Genomic DNA, 21,763 nt, shown 5'->3' with positions numbered 1-21,763 from the left:
AAAAAAATTTTATTCTATTTTATTTTTTAAATTTATTTCTAATCGCATCGACAGCGTGGTGATTAGCGACTGTTTATAAAAGAAAGAAAATAATAAATAAATTTCAATATAATTCAATATAAGAGATGGAAAAAAAGGGAAAATTGAAATAAATATACAGATAAAGATATATACATGAGAATTCAATAACTGGATGTGCTCAGAATGGTTACTCCCATATACTATATGTTTCAGATCTTATTTATGAGTTTGGTTGCTTTAAAAAATTTTTCAATTTTCGGATAGCAGTTATCTCCATTTAAACAGTCTTTCAAATTATCTGTTAATCTCACCTCTGTTCGGATTCTATCATACTCGGAGCATAATAAGAGGAGGTGTTCCACTGAGATACAGTTTTATTATTCTTTGGAACATTTTCGTAATTTGCTCCTGTTGCGAATCGAACACGCGTGTCCCTGAAAACTCCAAAAATCAATGTCCGGTGGGCAACGAATAAGGCCAACTTATGAAGAGAATAAAATTTTGAACGAAGTAAAATTTTTAAATAACTCCGAACATGGCAATACCAACCGCATCAAATTTATTTCATTGGGATTATTATAACCCTATGTATCGTATAAAAATAAATATCATTTCTGGGAGAAAATGATTAATTCTCAAAAGAAAATAGCAATCGAATACTGGACGATTCAGCTACTGGAGCTGAGTTAGGTACTGGGACATTTACCTTAGCTCTATATTACGAAAAAATTCTTTATCTCGAGGATTATAAAGAGGAAGTAGTTTCCCCACAGATAAAATTATGTACAAATTACTTCTCACTTAGTAGAATCTCCCAGATAAATCCATAAAAGAAAGAAAAATGTGTAAATTTAACGAGAATATTTTTCTCTGTCCCAGAATCACCGAGGCGTTATGTAGAAGGCGAAGTGACGATTCACTATCGTTCCCCAGTTCGCACGGAAGCTAAGGAGATCCTGAGTGAGGAAGAATTGGCTCGTAGAAGTGCCGAGAACATGCGTAGAGTTTACCAGGAAGAGAGACGTCGGAAGTACCTGCAAGAATTACATGACATTGATTCGAGAAGGCACACCGATAATTTTACGTAAGTACATACCTCATCTGATTAATTCACGGAAAGAGTGTAAAGTAGTAATTTATCCTCGGGTCATTCGCATTTCTAAACCCTCGCAGAAACACAAAGCAAATATTAATTAAATTTCTCTCGGAGTTGGGGAAAAATTAAAATGAAGGAAATAAGATGAAAAAAGTCTTCTGCGGGCACTGAAAGTGTGTGGAGCATTGTAGAAAAATATTAATTAATTTTTTTCGTTCATTAGGAATAGTAAATAGGAAGAGGAAGGGGTGGAGAACAAAATTTAATAGAAGAGGGTGAAATGTCAATTTGAATCCGGAATTATGCGACAAATATGTAGGGAAAAGATGGGTTTGGGAGAAACTGTTATGAGACTTTTTTGGTAGAGAATTTCAATAAAATTCCTGATGACTTTTTTCAATACGGCTCAATGGTTTCTGAGATAGTGACGAATCAACATAATCAATTTTTTCACTCCTACAATTTTGTCAAATGATTGGCACATGAATTTATAAATATGTATAGATCTCGATACTGGGTGCTTCTATCAGAAAATGTGATTTTACCTTTTTCGTACAAAATCCCATTTTCTAAAACAAAATTATTCAGCACATTTTTCGATAAATCTACCAGTTTTTGATATAGGGTGAACAGTCCAATTGCGGAAGAGGGGAGGGGGTAGAATGCTCTAGAAGGTTTGGTTAGAGGCTGGTGCAGGGAGGGGGGTGGTAGAATATTCTAGAAGGTTCGGCTAGGGGCTGGTGCGTGGTGAGGGGAGGGGGTGGTAGAGCGAGCGTCTGAGTGAGTGTGGAGGTGGGGGTGTAATGATGAGGGTCAAAAGGGTCAAGGAGAGAGTGGCTGAGGGTCATAAGGGTCACAAGGGTCAAGTAGCCGCATCAGCCCCTAGCCAAACCTTCTAGAACATTCTACCCCTCTCCCCGCCCGGCTCTGGACCTGATGACTCATTTCTCAAGGTTAAATTGGTCCAGAACCGGCTTTGATACACTACTCACTGATTCCACATTCATATACGAAGAAAGTCGAGTCATGTATTCATGTGATCGACATTACAATTTGATGTAAAATTCAAGCACCTATGAATAATAGTAAAAGAAAATTGAGAAGTCGGTCGAAACGTCAGTACCCGAATGGTTAAATAGCTCTTGAATCAGTACCCTAACGACCAAAGGCCCTAAACTCGAAACGTGCAGTTTCTTGTGCTCGTATACCACATTAAATGATTCTTCCAACGTGTCGAGTTGATTAAAGTTTTCATTCAATCAGTTATATATACAATTGTTATATTTTTCTCATAAAAGGTCGTCTTTGGCATTTGATAGAGTCTGCTCACTGCTCCTAAGCTTCACCCAGTTTTCAGAGCTGCCAATGTCTTCTCCAACTCTTCTGCATTGTAATTTTGCTCATTTCTCGTTTTTAATTTTTCCCTGTGATAGATCAATCATTAAACAATAAATTCTGCCCGGTGGCTTGGTGCAGTGGGTAAGTTCGATGCCTCACATGCGAAAGGTTCCGAGTTCAAATCCTAGTCGGGTATAGAATGGTGCGATCTAACCATTTAAAGTCTTGATCATCATCGCAGTATACCCTAACTGGGTCGAAGCGATCTAAAATAACGATAAAAAAAACATTAAATTCAATCATTGGAACAATATTTCAATGAAGAAAAGGATGATAAGGTGCGGGAAAATTTGTTTGACAGGTGAGGTAAAGTGGATCATTCCGAGTATAGCGACGTTCGGGTTTTCAATGCGTCAGTACCCGAACACCAATTTTTCTACGATTTTGCGAGTTTCTTCCCCTATTTTCGGATTTCAATCACTTAATCGACCCTTTTCTTCATCCTAAATAATGATTGTATTTAGTTGTTGCCTACATTTTCCGTTTGACACCCGCTACACCGACCAGCGTCCCTAACTAATTCGGTTAAGAGATGGCGCCTGAATGCGTCGTGTCAGTGCAGTCCGTCACATAATTAAAATTATAAAAAGATTCCGATTTTAAATGTGAAAAATTGAGCTTGGGTCGAACAGATCATAGTTTTCTATTTCTACCATAATTTAATTGAGAGTAAAAAAAGGGAGGAAAACTGTAAAAAAAATTAGAAATAAGTCATAATCAGTAATATGCGTTCGAGTACTCATACCCGTTCGGGTACTCTTATCTTGACGCTACATAAAGTATTTTTTCTGAAACCTATTGACTTTGGGGTCGATCAAAGTCAATATTTTTCCGTATTTAAAAAAAATATTTTTTCAAACCATTGTCTGAATCTCCGAAGAGCCTTGAGTTTTCCACAATTAGACTCTTCATCCAATTTGCAAACTGATATTAATGAAGCTATTCAAATGCCCTCGTGCTTCATTAATGAATTGACGAGGGAATTGATTAATTTTATCTGTTCTGCTTTATTGATAGACCATCATAAAAAGAAAGATATAAAAGTTATTAATGACGCTATTGAAATGCCCTCGTGTTTCATTAATGAATTGACGAGGGAATTGATTAATTTTATCTGTTCTGCTTTATTGACAGACCATCACAAAAATCCCCGATACCATTGAATCGCTACGACGACTTTCTGGATGACTCCAGCTACCGTAGCAGGTCACAGGAGCAAACACCGGAGCCACGACTGGTTGCTCGTGCATTGTACAACTTTGTGGGACAAACCTCGAGGGAATTGTCCTTCCGTCGTGGGGATATCATTCTTATACGTCGACAAATTGATAAAAATTGGTACGAGGGAGAGCACAACGCTATGATCGGACTCTTTCCACTTAATTACGTCGAGGTAAATTTTTTCCTCCATTCACCTTCATTGAAATTGATTGATAATTCGATAAAAATTCAATGAAATATAGCTTATTTCGCAGATATCTACGAAGTGAAGCGGTTTAGGAGAAAATGTAAAACATTTTTTTAGCAGATTATGTGGATTTCCCATGAAAATGAGTCAATGCCATTTTCCTCGAAACCTAATAATTTTGCAGATATCGAAGAAGAAATGGATGAAAATCCAAGAGATTCAAAAGAAAATCATAAATTATTTTGCAATAATCTGAAAATATCACAAAGTATTTTTTGTAAATGATGCAATTTCTGACGAAAAAAGTCGAGAGAAATTCTCGCAAACATCTTCATTCTCCAGATATTCGACAAGGAATCAGGACGTGAATTCCTCGAATGTCTGACCTATCTGTTTTCACTACTTTAAAACGTATTTATTCTCGTTTAAAGCAGATTTTACCTTACGACGGCACCCGGGGAACTCCCAAGAAGTCGTATGAGGGCCAGGCACGTGCTAAGTTCAATTTCATCGCACAAACGAATCTAGAATTGTCATTAGCGAAGGGGGAATTAGTGGTTCTCACTAGGAGGGTCGATGAGAACTGGTTCGAGGGGAGAGTTGGAAGTAAAAAAGGCATTTTCCCGGTTACTTATGTGGAAGTTATTGTTGAACCTGGTCAACATAGACCCGGTAAGTATCAATTATTCATTAAAAATTATAATTTTACGATTTCGCTGTGGAATGATGAAACGGTGTTTTGCATTCCTCCCGAAAGCGACAGTTTACAACAAAATGTAGTGTAAGATTTTTCTTATGGAATATTCTTTTATCTTCCAAAAAGGCCTTCATTTTGTTGTAAAGTCAGCTATTAGTCACTTGATTGCATCATTGACGAAGAAAAAGAAAGCAGGAAGAAAAATATTTCGTAATTGCGTAATTATGTTGTTAACAGCAGCGATAGCTTGAGATTGATTTAATTTTTTTATTGGCTCGAATTTAAATGAGCGATGTTTTTTATGGTGTTGGAACTTATAACGATGTGTGATAGCATTGGCAATGGGATTTTAATAGTAAAGACTTTTAAAAATAGAGATGGCCCTTTTGTTAATGACTCAATGTTATATTTTAGAATCAATAGCTAATATTTGGATATGGATGGACTGCAGTTTTGACACAGCCCTGACAAAAACAATTTGATGGATACAATTTTTAGCATTCATCAAAGTTAGAATTTACTTTTAAAAATTATCAATGATAAATAATCAGTTTTTGGGGAGTAAATGTATTTTCTTTATTACTCTTAACGATTGAAACGGAGTAAAAAATCGTAAGATTTTTTTAAATTTTGAAGCGCCCCTACGGAAACGTAAAATTGTTGCTATAAAGGTTGGATCTTGAAGAAAATGTCAGAAGATCTTCTTCGTAGCTGTAAAATATAAAACACGTCTGGCATTTTCTTGAATTAAAGTGATGGCTGACGATGTTTTCGGCTATCGAAGTTATAATGATGTGCGGTAGTGAGATTTTAATGAGATTTTAATAGTAAAGACTTTTGAAAATAGACATAATTTTAATTTGTATTTTGTTGGTGTCATTTTTGACATTTCGATAGACTCAATTTTACATTTTAGAATTAATAGCTAACATTTAGATATGGATGAATCAGAGTTTTGACGTAGCCGTGGGCAAAAACAATTTGATGGATCAATGTCTTGCACTTGTCAAAGCCAGAATTCATTAAGGATGTTTAACCTATCAAGTGGACAACTCAATTGAAAAGAAAAGTAAAATTGACTAAATAAATCATTCATATTACAAATTATTTTTCTCATCCAATTAGAAGTATTATGGCGTACTTTTCCGGTCTCAAAAACAATAATTAAAGAAAATGTTCATAGATAACGGCAGACTTCTGACTGCAGTGGTAGCAGTCGAATTTTTATCCGACAATATCGCACGCTTCGGCTAGTAGTCGGGTTGTAACAGTGAGATGAATGCTTGTGTGTGTTATACATGTCAATATGCTTCCAACACTGAATTATCGTCACCGACTTTACCGATCCCGATCAGCTGTTGTGTGGTGTTGTCGTGTTGCTCGACTCGTAATGGCGGTCAAATTTTTTTTAGGTTTTGGTAGACAATACGTACCCATGCCAGATACCCTGCTAGAAATTGTCACATGGGGAGTGGGTTGCCAGAGGTAAGTTTAGGACTCTTCGGAACACTATATAATTATATAAGTGGCCGGCGAGGTGTACGGGACCTCCCATTTCGCCACCTCTTTTTAAAAGGCAAATTTATTTTAATAAATTAATTTAAGAATAATCACTTTCTAAATTCACGAGCATGGTAAAGCATCGAATTACGAGCCTTACCAGCTCTTGGCATTACCCAAGACCCATGGCGCGGACGTGGCTGGCATCGGGTCCCAAAAATTCCCAAATATAAAATTTATATTGAGAAAGGGACCGTATAGTCTACCAACACCTTTTTTTAGAGGAATTCGAAAATCAATCGAAGATATCACCCCTATATGGCTCAGTCCCCTACTTGTTTTCGCCGGCGATAGATTCTTCATAGACTAGAGTAAATGGCTTTTGGTTTTTTTTCAATATCTTGAGTGTCTAACCCATGCAACATCTGGATCAAAGTTCATACGGTCACGTTTCTTCCCTAAGCGTAATGTTACAAGAAGTGATTTTCAGAAATTAATTTCTCACTAGAATGCCCCGATGGAAGGATTAAGATTATTACTAATGTGTAGCTCAAATATGAATCTGGCATATGAGACAATATTAAAATTATGGGGAATAATCTGGGTTTTGGTTAAACATCCTTAAAAAATGTCAGTAATGAATAAGCAGCTTGTTTTGGGTAGATTAAATTTATTTTCCTTGTTACACTCAGCGACTCAACTGGAATGCGTTGATAGTACTCTGAGGCTGTCGTGCCTCATTATTTGGACATTTCCGGTAGTGGTTGCTCGTATGTTTTAATTTTCGAAAAACATTGCAATTTTATGACTAGTTTGGTGAGTAGCAATTTCCTGTATAGTTATATTGAATTTAATTTAAGTGGGGAAAAATCATAAATTTTTTAATTTTACTGATTATTTTCTCCATCACCCTTGTGACCAAGAGAATTGCGGCAATCAACGTCCTATGGTGCAATCATAAGAGAATTATATCGATTATTTCCCCCATCAGGCTTCTGAACAATAGAATTGTGGTATTCGACGTCCCGTGGACCAATCAGAAGAGAATTATATCCAGAATTTCCTCCCTCCTCGGTTCGCCCAATCAGAACACAGTATTTGAGGTCACATGATACCTTCACGTTGGTTTTATTTTGACAATTTTCTCAATTCTGATTTTGACCAATCAGAATGCAGTATCCGGTCACGTGATACGTTTCACACCGATCGGATTGATAATTTCCCTGTAGCCTGTCAATTGTTTTCTCTGATTTTGACATTTCAATTTGTAAAAAAAGCTTGTATGAGGTTGTGTTGATTTGATTCGAGATAAAGAATTGTTTAAAATGGGTCAATTTGGTCAGAATTCTTTACGAGAAATTGATAACAAGATTAACCATTTTGCTTCAGAATGGAAGTCTTGTTTTTGACCGATTTTTCGATTTTCTAATTTGATTGCAAATAGTCTAGAATTTTATGAAACGTGAAGAATTGATGTTTTTAGGATCATGTCTGTATACGGAGAGAATATAAAATTTAAAATTACAATGTATAGTAATCGACGGATCATACCAAAAAAACATTAAAATTTGATTTATCTTGACCCAATATTTACTCGTGACAAATTAAATTTTATTTTTATTCTACCACTTTTCACCATACCGACTCGCAATTTTTACTATGTTCAACAGTAAATTTTTAGTGTGGCGAGTATGGTTCACGATTACTATGTTCACATAGTAAAAAATATCGTTCGCTACTCATGGGAAAAGTGTTTTTTTGGCACTCGCGTTCGGTTCGTGCTATAAACCTCCCACGAGCCAAAACCACTTTTCCGCACTGGTATAGAAATATACTATTTTCCGTGTAATACGTAGGTTTTTGGTGATTCAAAATTCAACATGAATACGGAAAATTCAACATAAATACGGTGAAATTTGTAGATTAAAATCTGAAGTTTTTACTTATTATTATTGAGTTAAAGTTTGACGCGCAATTTCAGCCCGTTTCAGCCCGATCGGTCCAGTTCGATAATTCCTAAAATATAACAACGCGTTCAAATTTCGTTTTTCCTCAATATCTCAAAAACTATTGCACCGATTTCAAATTTTTTTTTCAAAATACTGGACTGAACGGCCTCTATGTAAGTCAATCAGAATATATAGACTCCTTAACATACAGTTTGGAGGTATTGCTGTTTTTCCGTTTTTCATGAAAAATCCTGTACGCACAATAACTTAAGAAAAAAAGGAGCTGACAAGTTGAAATTTTGTATGATCCTAGCTCTTATAATACTGTAGTAAATAAGAGAGTTTTATTTCATTGAAGGAGTGAATTTATTTTAATGACAGCAAGAGAGATAAATTCATTCATCATACACAAAAGACTAACTCCTCGTAATTAATACATCATTCAATTGTTACTTGATTCACACTTCAGGGGGACGGAAAGGATTATTAATTCATTCCAAGCATTCCATAATAATACTAAAGGTGCAGACATGTTCGCTGAACTTTGTAGTTTTACGTTTCAGACCATTCTACACCATTTCCAATCAAAATTATAAACTGTAAAAATAGAACGTTCACAATGCTTCCCTTTAAAAACGAAAATTCCACAAAATTTACCGGAAATTTCCGCCAAAATGATGAACGTGAATATGTTATCTGGTTATATTCTTAATAAAGTTTAACCACATTCGCTATCAGCTCTTGACAATGATCCTCCATAAACTCTGTTAAATTTTGTTATTCCAGAAACCCCAGTATCAGGTAAACCAGTTGCATCGCCTGCGGCCCACAGCATGCTCTCGAATGGAACGGCGAGTGGAAAATTGAGCATGGGACCCCATCATTATATTCCATCCATACCCGTGAAGACGAGCACGGCTGAGCCTCAGTATATCTCACTGGTGCGTTTCATTTATTCCATTCCTCTCGATCCTCTCCACTCTCGTTGTTTCTTCCTACGTAATACACTGAGTGAATTCCTTTTAGTAGAAATTCTTTCCTTATTTGTTTTTGAATCCCTGGGATTCGTAACCAGGGGAGATTCCTCAGTATTTGAGGAGGAATTTTTCTACTCCAGTTGCACGACTTTCTAGAATTTTTTCGTTGTTGAGTGGAGGAGGATGAGTTGGAGTTTTTGGATCTAATGGACGAATTTGGAATAGTTTGCGCACTTTTCTTTTTGATCATGTTAGACTGGTTATGCAGTGGTGAAGGGGAATTTGGTTACTTATTTATGGATTTAGATCAGTAATGGGAGGGCGAGGAGAAAATTTTTGACGTTTTTATCTGAACCGAGTTATTACCGAGATAATTCCACAATTAGAATAGTTAATAAAAAAATCCTCAAGGGTGAAATCATTTCAACCACGGCTGGTTTCACGAGACAGTATCAGAAGACCTTTTTGGTAGCTGATGAAATTTATAACAAAAACATCTCTGGCCTTTTTTGCCAAACTCACTGATTGCAAAAATAATTGCATAATTGTTAGAAGAGAATGGTGAATTAGTTTTTAGATCTCATGAACCAATTAGGAGGACTTTCTTCACTTTTTCTTTTGACAATGTGAGACTGATAATTTAGTGGTGAAGAGGAATTTATTTAATTAATTATGGACTAATGAACGGGCGCTTCAACAGAAAAAACAAGAAAAATAGGATGAGAAAAACTTGGAAAATTTGAGCCGTGAAGATTCCATAGAAAATATTTCAATAGTATAAGTTGTATAAAAAATTCGAATTCTATTGATTTTTTTCTATAGAATATTTTATATTGAACATTTCAATAGAATTGCCCAAAAACTAATAGAAACTTCAATGGAATTGTCTAGCGAATTCACTAGGTTTTCCATTAAATTTTTTTGTGCGTGTCTTAAAATAGTTTACATTCTTTTCTATTCTATTCCTTTGATTGCCTATATCCCCCTCTTATTAAAGTAGAGGGTAAGTGCCAAAAACTAAATGGTTGACATTACACGGCTGACAAAGTATTTTCAGACGAATGCGATTATAATCCTCACCTTCGATTCGGATTATAAATTAACATTCGTCAGAAAATACTTTATGATAAAATCTACTACGATATTTTCTCACAAAACCATTCATTACCGAGATAATTGCATAATTGTTAGAGGAGGATGAATTAGTTTTTAGATCTAATGAACCAATTTGGACTACTTTCATCACTTTTCTTTTTGATCATGCGAAACTGGTAATTTAGTAGTGAAGGGGAATTTACGCAGTTAATTATGGATTTATGTTGGTAATGAGACGGCTGGAGGAAAACGTTATCCATTTTTTCGTGAAATCACTGATCAACTAGATCATTTCATAATTAGAACAAAATAATTTTAAAAGCTTTTACAAAATGTAAAATTATTCTAGTAACGATTGGTTTTAAGAGAAAATGCCAGTCGACCTTCTTGGTAGCTGAAGATATTTGCAATAAAAAATACCTTTAATATTTTCACATAAAATCACGAATTTCAGAAATAATTGCATAATTGTTAGACGAGAATGAATTAGTTTTTAGATCTAATGGACGAATATGGAATACTTTTCTCACTTTTGTTTTTTGTCATGTGAGGCTGGTAATTAGTTGGTGAAGGGGAATTTAGTTACTTAACTATGGATTTAGATCGGTAATGAGTGGGTTAGAGGAAAACTTTGGAGATTTTCTCATGAATACTTTCCTCCGTGAGAAGATTTCCCAAGCAAAAAAAAATTCTGAACCATTCCAAAAACGCGGAATTATCTCAGTAACGGTTGGTTTTACGAGAAAATGTCGGAAGACCTTTTACATAGCTCAGGTACTTTGCAATAAAAAATGTCATTTTCTTTCAACTTTAGGTAGCTGAATAGATTTGCAATAAAAAATACCTTTAATATTTGATTTTTAACGTGATTTGCCGCAAGGGGTTTGTGGCTGGCCATCGCACGAAGGCCTTCAGCCTTACCTTTAATTTTTTCCCACAAAATCACTAATTTCAGAAATAATTGCATAATTGTTAGACGAGAATGAATTAGTTTTTAGATCTAATGGACGAATATGGAATACTTTTCTCACTTTTGTTTTTGGTCATATGAAGCTGGTAATTAGTTGGTGAAGGGGAATTTAGTTACTTACCTATGGATTTCGATCGGTAATGAGTGGTTTAGAGGAAAACTTTCGAGATTTTCTCATGAATACTTTCCTCCGTGAGAAGATTTCACAAGCAGAAAAAAAATTCTGAACCATTCCAAAAACGCGGAATTATCTCAGTAATGGTTGGTTTTACGAGAAAATGTCTGAAGACCTTTTACATAGCTGAGGAACTTTGCAATAAAAAATGTTGTAATTTTCTCCCTAAAACTACCCATTAAGAAGATAATATCCCCTTTCCACTGAATCCTTACGTGTTTTTTCTGTAATAATGAGATGATTTGGGTTTGCAGCCACGCATTGGTGTCACTGAACGCAACAAATTGCACGTCGCACCTGTCAACGAAACGTTGCACATCGATACACACTCGGATACGTTACCGTGAGTGTTCCTTTCTATTTCTAAACAATCTTTGAATAAGAAAACTTGAAACGTTTTCTGCAGAAGAAGTTACTTTTGTTTTTTTCTCAATAAAAATAGCAACATCTTCGATATTGTCACATTTATTGAATTTTTTCTTGTTTTTTTTATCGTTATTTTACATCGCTGCGACCCGGTTGGGGTATGCTGCGATGATGATCAGGACTTTAAATGGTTGGATCTCACCATTCTACCCGGCCGGGTTTTGAACTCGGAACCTTCCGCATGTGAGGCAACGAACTTACCCACTGCGCCGAGCCACCGGGCTACATTTATTGAAATGAATTTATAATATTCAAAACATGATTAACGGAGATTTTGATAAATTTGATTAGATAGGGAAGACCGAGCTCAAATGAAACCACTGAGAAAAACGACTACTTGATACAACTAAGGAAAAATTTTTTTTGTTTGTAGGTGAGGTTCAAATGGTCGTAAGGATAAAAAAGACGTGTGTGGTTCGAAAATCAAATTATCCTTTCTGATCACTCTGAACACTCTTAAAGTAGCTCTACCCTTCGGCCGGGCTACGCTGTACTATTGGATATTTTCAGTTTTTAAATTTTTCGACTAAATTGCATGGAAAAAATTTGAAAAAATTCATACCCAGTCAGTATTATCTAAATTAAATGTCGCAAAATATTGATATTTTTTCAAATATTTCCCTCTTATAAATAAATAATAAAACTTGTTTGCAAACTGACGGATTATTTTTTATGAGGTGTCAACAAAATTCTTGATTTTTTCACATCAGTTTTCAATAATCTTTGAATTTACCGTAAGGGGAGAACTACTTGAAGAGGAGACTGCTATGAGTACTAATATATTGTCGTTAGATTTTTTGGAGTGAGATTTTTCATGTATTGAAGATCGATTATATATATCTAAAAACGAATAATTACTGCAAAAAATGGATTGTTTATTGTTCATTTGCTCCGCAGACAATTGAAGTGTTAAAAATAGTCCAGCGCCTCCAATTTTTGAGCTACAGACCTTTTTCTCAACATTTTTGAAAAAAAGTGTACAATCAGAATTATGAGTTATTTTTTTTTATTCGACTCCTACTCAGCTAATTTTTTTTTATAAAGAAAAATGCATCATTCATGTGAAATATTCAAAAAAATGATCCTCAAAGTATTTAAAATATATTCTCCACTCTTTTAGAAATATTTTTCTGGCTATTTTACATGAATTGTGCAATTTTTTAGATTAAAAAAAAATTCGGATGTCTAGAAGTCGAATTTCAAAAAACTAGCTCGTCGTTGTTATTGTACACATTTTTTCAAAAATTTTGAAGAAAAACCTCTGTAGCTCAAAAATTGGAGCCCCTGGGACTATGCGGACTATGCGGGTCTTCTTCTTCTTCGTTTCTCTTTTATGTTTTGCGTTCTTTTTTATTTTTAGGGACCTAGTATTGTACTATATACATATATACTATCCTATATATTTATTTTTCACAGAACTATATTAATTTTTTTACAATTGAAAAAAATAAGGAATAAATAGATATAAAAGCACATAGTATATATAGCATGTGTTATATACCATATATAATATATATTCTATAATATATACATGTATACTATTCTATACAAATTTTTTTACAGAACTATAACTTTTTTTATTACAGTAAGAAATTAATATCTCTTTTTTTTACAATTACTGGCTTGAAAAATCGTTACACTGGTTTTTTTATCGCTAGTCTGGTCACCAAACGCGACCTTGCGACTTTGGCCATATCTGCGGGGATTCCCCGCCGTGTTATTCAGGCTTTAGCGTTGCCGAATTCACTCTACACTGCTCGGGCGCGTTTAGCGAGTTTCCGGCAACATCTCGTCATGTGCAATTTCATTTAACATGGGAAAAAACAGCTCATCTGTCCGAAAAAATTAGTTTTCTTTGGAAATTTTCGGAAATATGTTGTTCTAAAAACTACTATAATTTTTTCAGACACTTCAATTAACAAAGTAAATTTTTTTAAAATTTTTCCGGTTAGCCAGTCAATTGTAATTAACGAAAAAGGACGCGCGGCGGGGTTTCCCTCATAACGTGACCAATCTAGGGTTAAAAGTGGATTTTAAGCCTCTTCGGGGGAAACGACCTACAAACAATCGATCGTCAATGTATGATAAACACATTCCACACTCCAATAGCCCGTGATTTTCAAAACTCATAGTAACCTACTCTTAACCATAAGCATTCTGAAGGATTCTCTGTCCCTCAAAACCAGTCGACCCTCAACTAGAAACAAGAATCAAAGTTTCCTAAATTGTACTAAATAGTCGATTTTTTCATATTTTTGATTCGCTGCACCCCACCTGAAAAATGAATTTTGATTCATAAATATCTTAAAGAGAAGTGGTTTCATTGAAAAGTGCCAGAGAACATTTTTTATAGAAAATCAAATCACGTTCAAAAAATGTTTTATGAAATTTTCCTCTAAACCCAATATTTTTATGGATACAAAAAGATGAAGAGATAAAAAACGAACGAACTTTTTTCTACGCCTGATAATCCCCAAAAATGATGATAAAACAATTTTTAATTAATCAGGTATCGAGCTCTGTACAACTACAGACCGCAGAACGAGGACGAGCTGGAGCTGAGGGAGGGGGATACGGTCTACGTCATGGAAAAATGCGACGACGGATGGTTCGTTGGATCCAGCCAAAGAACTGGATACTTCGGAACTTTCCCTGGAAATTACGTAGAGCGTTTGTGAGGTGAGGAGATGCCCCACGGGGCATCCCACACCGACAGAACCAGGAGACAACGGGCACTCAAGAGTGTCGCTATTCTTTTACCAAAGGAAGAGTCAAGAAACATTGAATATCGTTGTTAATACTGATTATTTTAACAATTAGTATCTGTTGCTTTTTTTAATTTTAGTTGTGGAGTTGTGAAATGAGTGAGTTTTTTCATGAATATCTTGGGATAAAAGGGAGATCGACCATTTTTGTTGATTTTCGACGTACAGCTACGAAAAAGACTTGATAGGAATTTTATGTATCTTGATTAATTTTTGAGATAATGAACAGAAACTTATCTCGAAATTAAATTGACTCATCTCATTTCACTCTTGTGCTGATTTCTGTGGGGAGACCATACTAATACGATAAATTTCACATTTTCAAATTATTAGCACCTCGTGGTCCTATAGAGATAATTGTGAAATTGTGGAATTTTGTTTTTGTTGTAATATCTGTGGTTCTCTCGAAATTTTCTCTCCACCTTTTCCCCATTTTTTCATTAAATCAATCGACGTGGCGAAACTCTGGAGACGAAATTACTGTCACGAATCAATGGTCTTCCAAAGTATAAAAGAAGAAAATTAAGTAGCAAAAGATGTTTTTTTTTTTCATGAAGAAAGGAAGAATTTCTGAATTTCTCTTTTGCTTCTGGAATTCGCTTGATATTTTACAATTAGCGTACACCAAAAATAACTTAGAATTAATGGATTATTAATTGTAAGTAGTGTAACATAGAAGTTAACTATTTATTACTCGTTATAGGGATTATCCATCCAGAAGAAAATTATGAGAAAAATTGTAGATCAATTTATCGTGTTCTACCAGAGAAATTGTCAATTTTTTAGTTATTTTCTTCAATTATTAATTTTTGGGAATGAATTTATGTACATAAGATATTTCCTGATGGAAGAAGTTGAATTTTCCAGGATTTAACAGAGAAAAATTCATCGAAATTGATTTAATTGCATTAACAATCAATTTCGTAATAATTTTTCGATGTTTCAAGATCATGAAAAATTGAAATAGAATTTTTTCTCTGTCGAATTTTTCTCGTTACCGAATACCAAAACTCCAACACAAGTTAAAAGAATGATTTTAAAGAACTAACCAAAATAATGGAATAAAACGTGTTCTTCGATTGTTAATGTCTTTATACTTTATGACAGATGCCCACCACTCATAAAAAACAACAGAAAATATTCAACAAAAATAAAACAAAGATACAATTGAGAATGAATATCGATTGAAGTGGTAGAATGTATCTCGTTTTGTCGATTATGTAATTATTTACATTTTCTACGAAGAATATCTTTCAACATGTTCTTGTAAATCCGAAACTTCTGAAACAATTTAACATCCATAGATGATGTTACACTTCCGGATTTTCTTCCTCTTGTCTTCGTAATAGGGAATTTGCATGTTTTTTTTTGCCTTCAAGTATATGCCCCCAAGAACTCATATTTGATAAGAAAACACGGAAAATAGTCAAATGATGAGTTATTTGCATTGAAAATTTGGATTTTTTAAACGTTCTAAAAAGGCCTGTGACGTCAACTCACCGGAGACCGAAATTGTCGTGTGGCGCCATCAAGCGGTTCAGTATAACTGCTGCAATCTAGGAAAATACTCTATACGTATATTTGGCTCCAAAATGTCAGAAAAACTGAATCGAGTGATGAAAATTCCTTATAAATATTGTTTTGTACCAGGATATAAAAATACAACAGTGAAAATTATACAACCATGACTTTCGACACTGGCACAGATTTGAACCCATAAAATCTATCAACATAGTCACGTCTACCGTTGGTAAATTCTCCGAGCTCGCCTTTTGAAAATCATTTTTCAGCACAAACTTCATTTGTTACTGCCAATATATTTTTTTATCCACTTTTAAGAATTGTTTCAAACATAAACCCCTCGATTTGTGTTGGTTGAACGTCTCGCACTGTGAGAGGCTAGAATAACTCAATAGCGCTACTAGTAGTCGCAAGGAGAATTTGATCCCGGTGCGTCGACGTCGTGATCCCAAAAAAGTGTTCAAAATTGATGCACTTTTAATCAATTATTACAAAATATCCCGACCACATTCCAGAAAACTTTTTACTCTGGAATGGTTCATAGACTCCAAAGACTCTACTATTCATTTGAAAATAATCCAAAACTGGACTCTATGCAAGTTCCTTATTACGGAAAAGATGATTAGTTTGAGAAAAATATACAAAATATCCTACCATTTCAATCGTTACTCAAAACAACATAATAATCCACTCCAATTATATTATGAATTGTTACGATGTTTGCTAATGATAAATAACTAAAAACAATTATAATTAATGAATCATCGGGCTCTACAATATTACGATAGCTATGATTGCAAAGTTTTGCCTCACAAAATTCATATTTTTGTAAGCATTATTTATACATAAGCTTATATAGATAACTAACATAAAATAAAAATCCTAATATCATGAATAAGATGGATGAGCTAATTGCGATGAATAAAAAATTATTAAATGGAATTTAAGGTTAAACAGATTTATTGAAAAAAAAAATGAAGATATATATGAATAAATAATATAAATAAATATTAAGCTTTGAAATTTTATTGAAAGAGGGATATTAAGAAAATGGTACTAGCCTCATTGACACACATGAAAATGTGTTAGTTCAATAATTGACAATATTGGTGATGATTGATTAACGATTAATCGTTAATTGACATCGATATATGTAGATATTTATGGTGAGTGGGCTCAAGATATCTGAGAGCGATGAAAATCACGAGGAAATGATTTTTTCAATTATAAATTTCACAGAGAAACGTATCTAATTAATTGATCGAATGGTCAGTAAATAAATTGATTGATTTAAGTTGGTATTATTGTGTTCAGTTGGATGTGATTCACTGATGTTTTGATGAATTTTCAATGGTAAAAAATTGAATATTGCCTTAAATGTTTTAAAAATACGAGATGTTTCTCTGTGAAAAGAAAAAAAATGTTGAATAACAAAGAAGAGATATATTAAAATTGATAATATAAGATTCTCGAGCATATCCCAACGATATTCAATACGACAAATCATTTTTTTTATCTCATTCGGAGAGCCTTTGAGGATTCGTTCAATTTCTACGGAAACTAATCATTGCCAAATTTCTGGAGTTTAATTCATTGATTCATACTATCATGGTGATTGGTGTAATGGTTGGAGAATAGGTACTGCTGACGTTGTCATTATACATTGTACACTTCGGGTATTTAATAATAAAAAGCCTAGTCTGTAATGCTAAACAAACATTGACGATTTTCATTCATTCGTAGGAAGTCCGGAATCTCATGTTCATTACTTTTGGAATTATTTCGAGAACGATTTCGATTTCTTGAAAAGTTTTAACCCATTCCACAACCAAGCGTTTTCCCACGTTTCGCCATCTTGTAGTAGTGTGCGTCAACTGCCGTGTTTCTCTTATGGCGCACTATCGCACTGACGGTCCTCCCACTTCTCTCACACGTAGCTGATCGTAGACGTTAATCGTTCAATAGGAAGGAACTTTACTTTATGGAAAAGATTTTTTTTAACATTGTTCAATTAATTCAGTTCGAAAAATGACCGTCCAAATCTTTTCAATTATGGCTTAAAATATTCGTTTGGATGTTATCTCGGCTGAGTTCGAAGATAGTGGCCATTGCATCATTTGCTTGGAAATGATAGCCTTAAAAAGCATTTAATCGAGGTCTAATCATGGTTTAGTCGGGATTTAGTCGGAGTTTAGTCAGAATTTAGCCCGGATTTAGTCAGGGTTTAGTCGGGGTTTAGTCAGAGTGTAGTCGGAGGTTAATCATGGTTTAACCAAGGTTTTGTTAAGGATCAATCAATGTTCAGTGGAGGTTTAAACCAGTGTAATTTTAATTTAGTCGGCCTCTGTTAGATGTGTAACCAGGCCATATGGAGCTGATGTTAGACATTTGGGACACTAAGGGATCATATATCTGGTATATCTTCTTCCCCAATTTACCATTCAGAAGCAAATTGCTAATTCATGAACAAAAAAGTTATACTGGTCTTAAGTCCAGTTTAAGGAAATCTAATTAGGGGAAAACAAAATTAAAATAATTTACTTACGACCCAGGACACATCAACATTGATGTATAAGGAGCATGAACCCTTGTGATATCAAATTTTACATTCATTTTGTTTTCACTCACTCTAATTAAAGATAATTCAGTTCACTAAAAAATTTTATCTCAAATTGTCTTTAAAAAAAACTTAAATTTTCTTGAGGTTTTTTTTTATTGGTTTTTCTTGAGGTTAAACTTCAGGAAAAATCCCTACTAATCTGAAATTAATTATAGAAACCGAATATGCACTTTTTTGTTTTAATTCGATTAATCCATTCGGAAGCAAATTGCTAATTTTTAGCAAAAAACCTATACTTGATTTAGATCTGTGCAATGGGACAAAAGGGCGGAGGGTATTACTCAAATTGTGATGTCACACGATATTTTTTTCCACTTTCAATCGAGGAAATGCAATAGGGTATTTGCAAGAATTTGTTTCAATTTTCTAAGCTCAAGTTGAGACCTGAGTAATTCATTTTTCAGTCGCAAACATTTCAAATATTGCACAGTAATTAAAAAGTAATTGTTAAAAGTTGAAGATTTCAAACGCTTTGAAATCGCTAATGACGTCACACGGTCGAGCGCTGGACCAATCACAGAATGGCTCGAGCCGACCTAACCCAATCCTGAGATGCCCGTCGGCCAAGGGAGGAGGATAACTACCCACTCTCTTCTTCTTCGACCAATGAAGCTTTTACCTGACCGTCTTCGTGACATCATGGCCGAAAAATTGGCCTCAAAAAACGATTGGTTTTCAATTAATTATCATAAGACATCTAGGCAACATTTCTCCATAATTTTCGCCGTTTAGCTGTCCATATGTTATGAGGTATGTGTGAATAGGGCAAATAGAAAGAATTGAGCTTCATACAAGTTCCCTATTATCGCAAATGGAATTCTATTCACGTCCCCGTTTTCTTACGAAAAATGGAGGTGTTTCATCACGTGACCTAATTATTCGAGTCAAGTAGTAACTCATCGAGAACAGCCGAAATATATCATTTTTGCTCGTCGTGCGGGCAGTTACTCATGGTCGTTTGAGGACATAACATGGAGTCTCTTATCGCCTGTCGTAGACATAACATGTTATTCATTGACACATGCCGTGTCAAATTTTCATCGACATTCATCGGCTCTCCTCGAGAACGAGTAATTCATCACCAGACGGAAACTCCTAGCATGTGAAATTTATCACTGTGAACTTATCGTGGTATAATCATCGGGAAAACTTGTCTTGTTTAATTAACGAATCAGTCAACTTATTGGAGAAATTCATCTTCATTTCAGTCAACAATCGAGTCACAGAAAATCACCATTTCCCTTTTGTTTATTGAATAATTATCAGTGTAAAGTCACCGTAAATTAAACCCGCACTTTCAGACCTGCACCTAAGGTATTTATCGTCAATCCAGGAAGTTAATAGTGGATCTTTGTAATATCAACGTGCACATTATTATTAGTGAATCAATGGACTAGACTTAGACTTAATTTTCGGTGTTATGATTGATAAAATCGAGTCCCTCAACCTACACTTTTTCCCCTTCAGAACCATTCTGAAATTCACCGAGACTCATCATATTTTTAACAAGAGATCTCATCCGTTCTTCAAACTATCTCAAAGATTCATGAAGCGGAATTTCAGAATGCTGTGATGACAAGAATTTAATAAGTTACGTAGGGTTCAAAGAGCATCGCATAAAGATATCATTGTTCAATAAATCTTTCACATTCTTCTCCTTATTCTTGTTTTTTTAATTCAATTTTATGAAAGTAATAAAAAATTCACAACAGAAGGGGAGTTGTGGATTTTGGAGTGTAATGTAATAGGGAGTCCATATTTGTGATGGCTTGCTGCTGAGGGGGGAAGAGGCCACAGTATTTAAATGGCCCTTGAATGTGTCTGTGCATATCAACTTCCACTAAAAAAATTATTCCTCGCTAGCAGCCCTCCACCCCCCTCTCAGCGTTTCCGAAAGAGTTTCTTTGTGTTATATCTCATTTATTGTACAGATTTCCTGAAAAAACGTCCCAATTTTGTTAAAAGCCCGGATTTTGTCTAACATTAAAAAAAAAACCGAATATTTGCCAACTGTCGAAATCGCAAACATTTTCGCAATTTTTTAGACAACTCGAGAATTTTCTCGACCTTTCTGGAAAACTGGGGAATATTCTTGGAGGCTGCAAACAATCCCACAATTTTCGTGTTAATTAAAACTTTGTAAATTTCTAAGTAAGAAAATCCCAAGAGTTTCAAGACGATCAGGTATTTTCTGACAGTTTCGTTGCAATATGAAAGAATTTTCCTAAAAAATCCAGGATTTTTTTTTCTTGAAATACTTGACATGATCGTTTGTTTCCAGGGAAAGTTGAGGGAAACCCGATTTATTTCCAACTTTGGGAGTATCAAGAAGATTATTTTTTCCTCAGAATTTCGGCCACAATAATTGTTTGCGGGCGCTTTGTCGCTTGGTGATGGCAGCGAGAAATATCCGAAATGAAATCGTCTAGGTTCCCCCGGCGGGAGGAAAATGCAACCATTCTATTGGCTGAAGGTGGACGATATTTTAAGGGAAAAGATAATCCAGATAGTTTTAGAATTTTTTATGAAAGCATCTTGTATGCAATAGGGAACTTGCACGAAGTTCAATATCTGCTCATCACTCGTTTGATAGATTGTTCATACCCAATAGACAGCTGAATTACTGAAAATTTCACGAAATTTCACTTGCATAATTTATAATAATGATTTGAAAATTAGGTCTTTTGAATGCTCTGAAAACACCTCATGACGTCATCTCACCGGTCAATGACGTCTCTGTATTTTATTTTTTTTTATTTGTTCTATTTCATTGATTCTATCGAAGTAATTCTCGATTTGAAACCCCTCCACTAGCCTGCCTCCCCTCCTTTCTTTTTTCCTCTCATTGTTATCTGCGGTATCATGGCCGTCTTACTCTTAGCTGTGCCCCATTCGGGCTAGGACTGCACGGGAAACCATGTAAAACCTCAGTCGCACAGCCGGCCGATTTGTGCAGTGTCCTAATACATCCATCTGTCACACTGACTAGATGGAGACACTAGGCCGCTACACCGTACCTACCGCCCGCAATTTTTGTGCGAGCGAGGTGTTCCTAAGCGGTCACCCATCCAAGTACTAACCCAGCTCAACGCTGCTTAGCTTGGATGTCCGCCGGAGCAACACCTCACCCACCTAACCATTACAG

At 34.9% G+C, this 21,763-nt stretch overlaps 1 protein-coding gene across 1 annotated transcript in view; it reads left to right on the top strand.

Annotated features, from left to right (window-relative positions):
- The window catches only part of LOC107040154, a 117,660-nt gene extending 100,720 nt beyond the window's left edge, over positions 1-16,940 (top strand). The window contains 6 exon segments of the mRNA XM_015260101.1: positions 901-1,105; positions 3,650-3,908; positions 4,355-4,595; positions 8,856-9,010; positions 11,541-11,629; positions 14,222-16,940. Coding sequence (XP_015115587.1) covers positions 901-1,105; positions 3,650-3,908; positions 4,355-4,595; positions 8,856-9,010; positions 11,541-11,629; positions 14,222-14,390 — 1,118 coding nt within the window. The 3' untranslated portion in view covers positions 14,391-16,940.
- The last annotated feature ends 4,823 nt before the right edge of the window (positions 16,941-21,763 follow it).

The sequence above is a fragment of the Diachasma alloeum genome, unplaced genomic scaffold (genome assembly GCF_001412515.2).
Source record: "Diachasma alloeum isolate Michigan unplaced genomic scaffold, Dall2.0 Dall_scaffold_00323, whole genome shotgun sequence".
NCBI lineage: Eukaryota > Metazoa > Arthropoda > Insecta > Hymenoptera > Braconidae > Diachasma > Diachasma alloeum.
The sequence above is the reverse complement of the archived record's forward strand: the minus strand, read 5'-3'. Positions and strand labels throughout refer to the sequence as shown.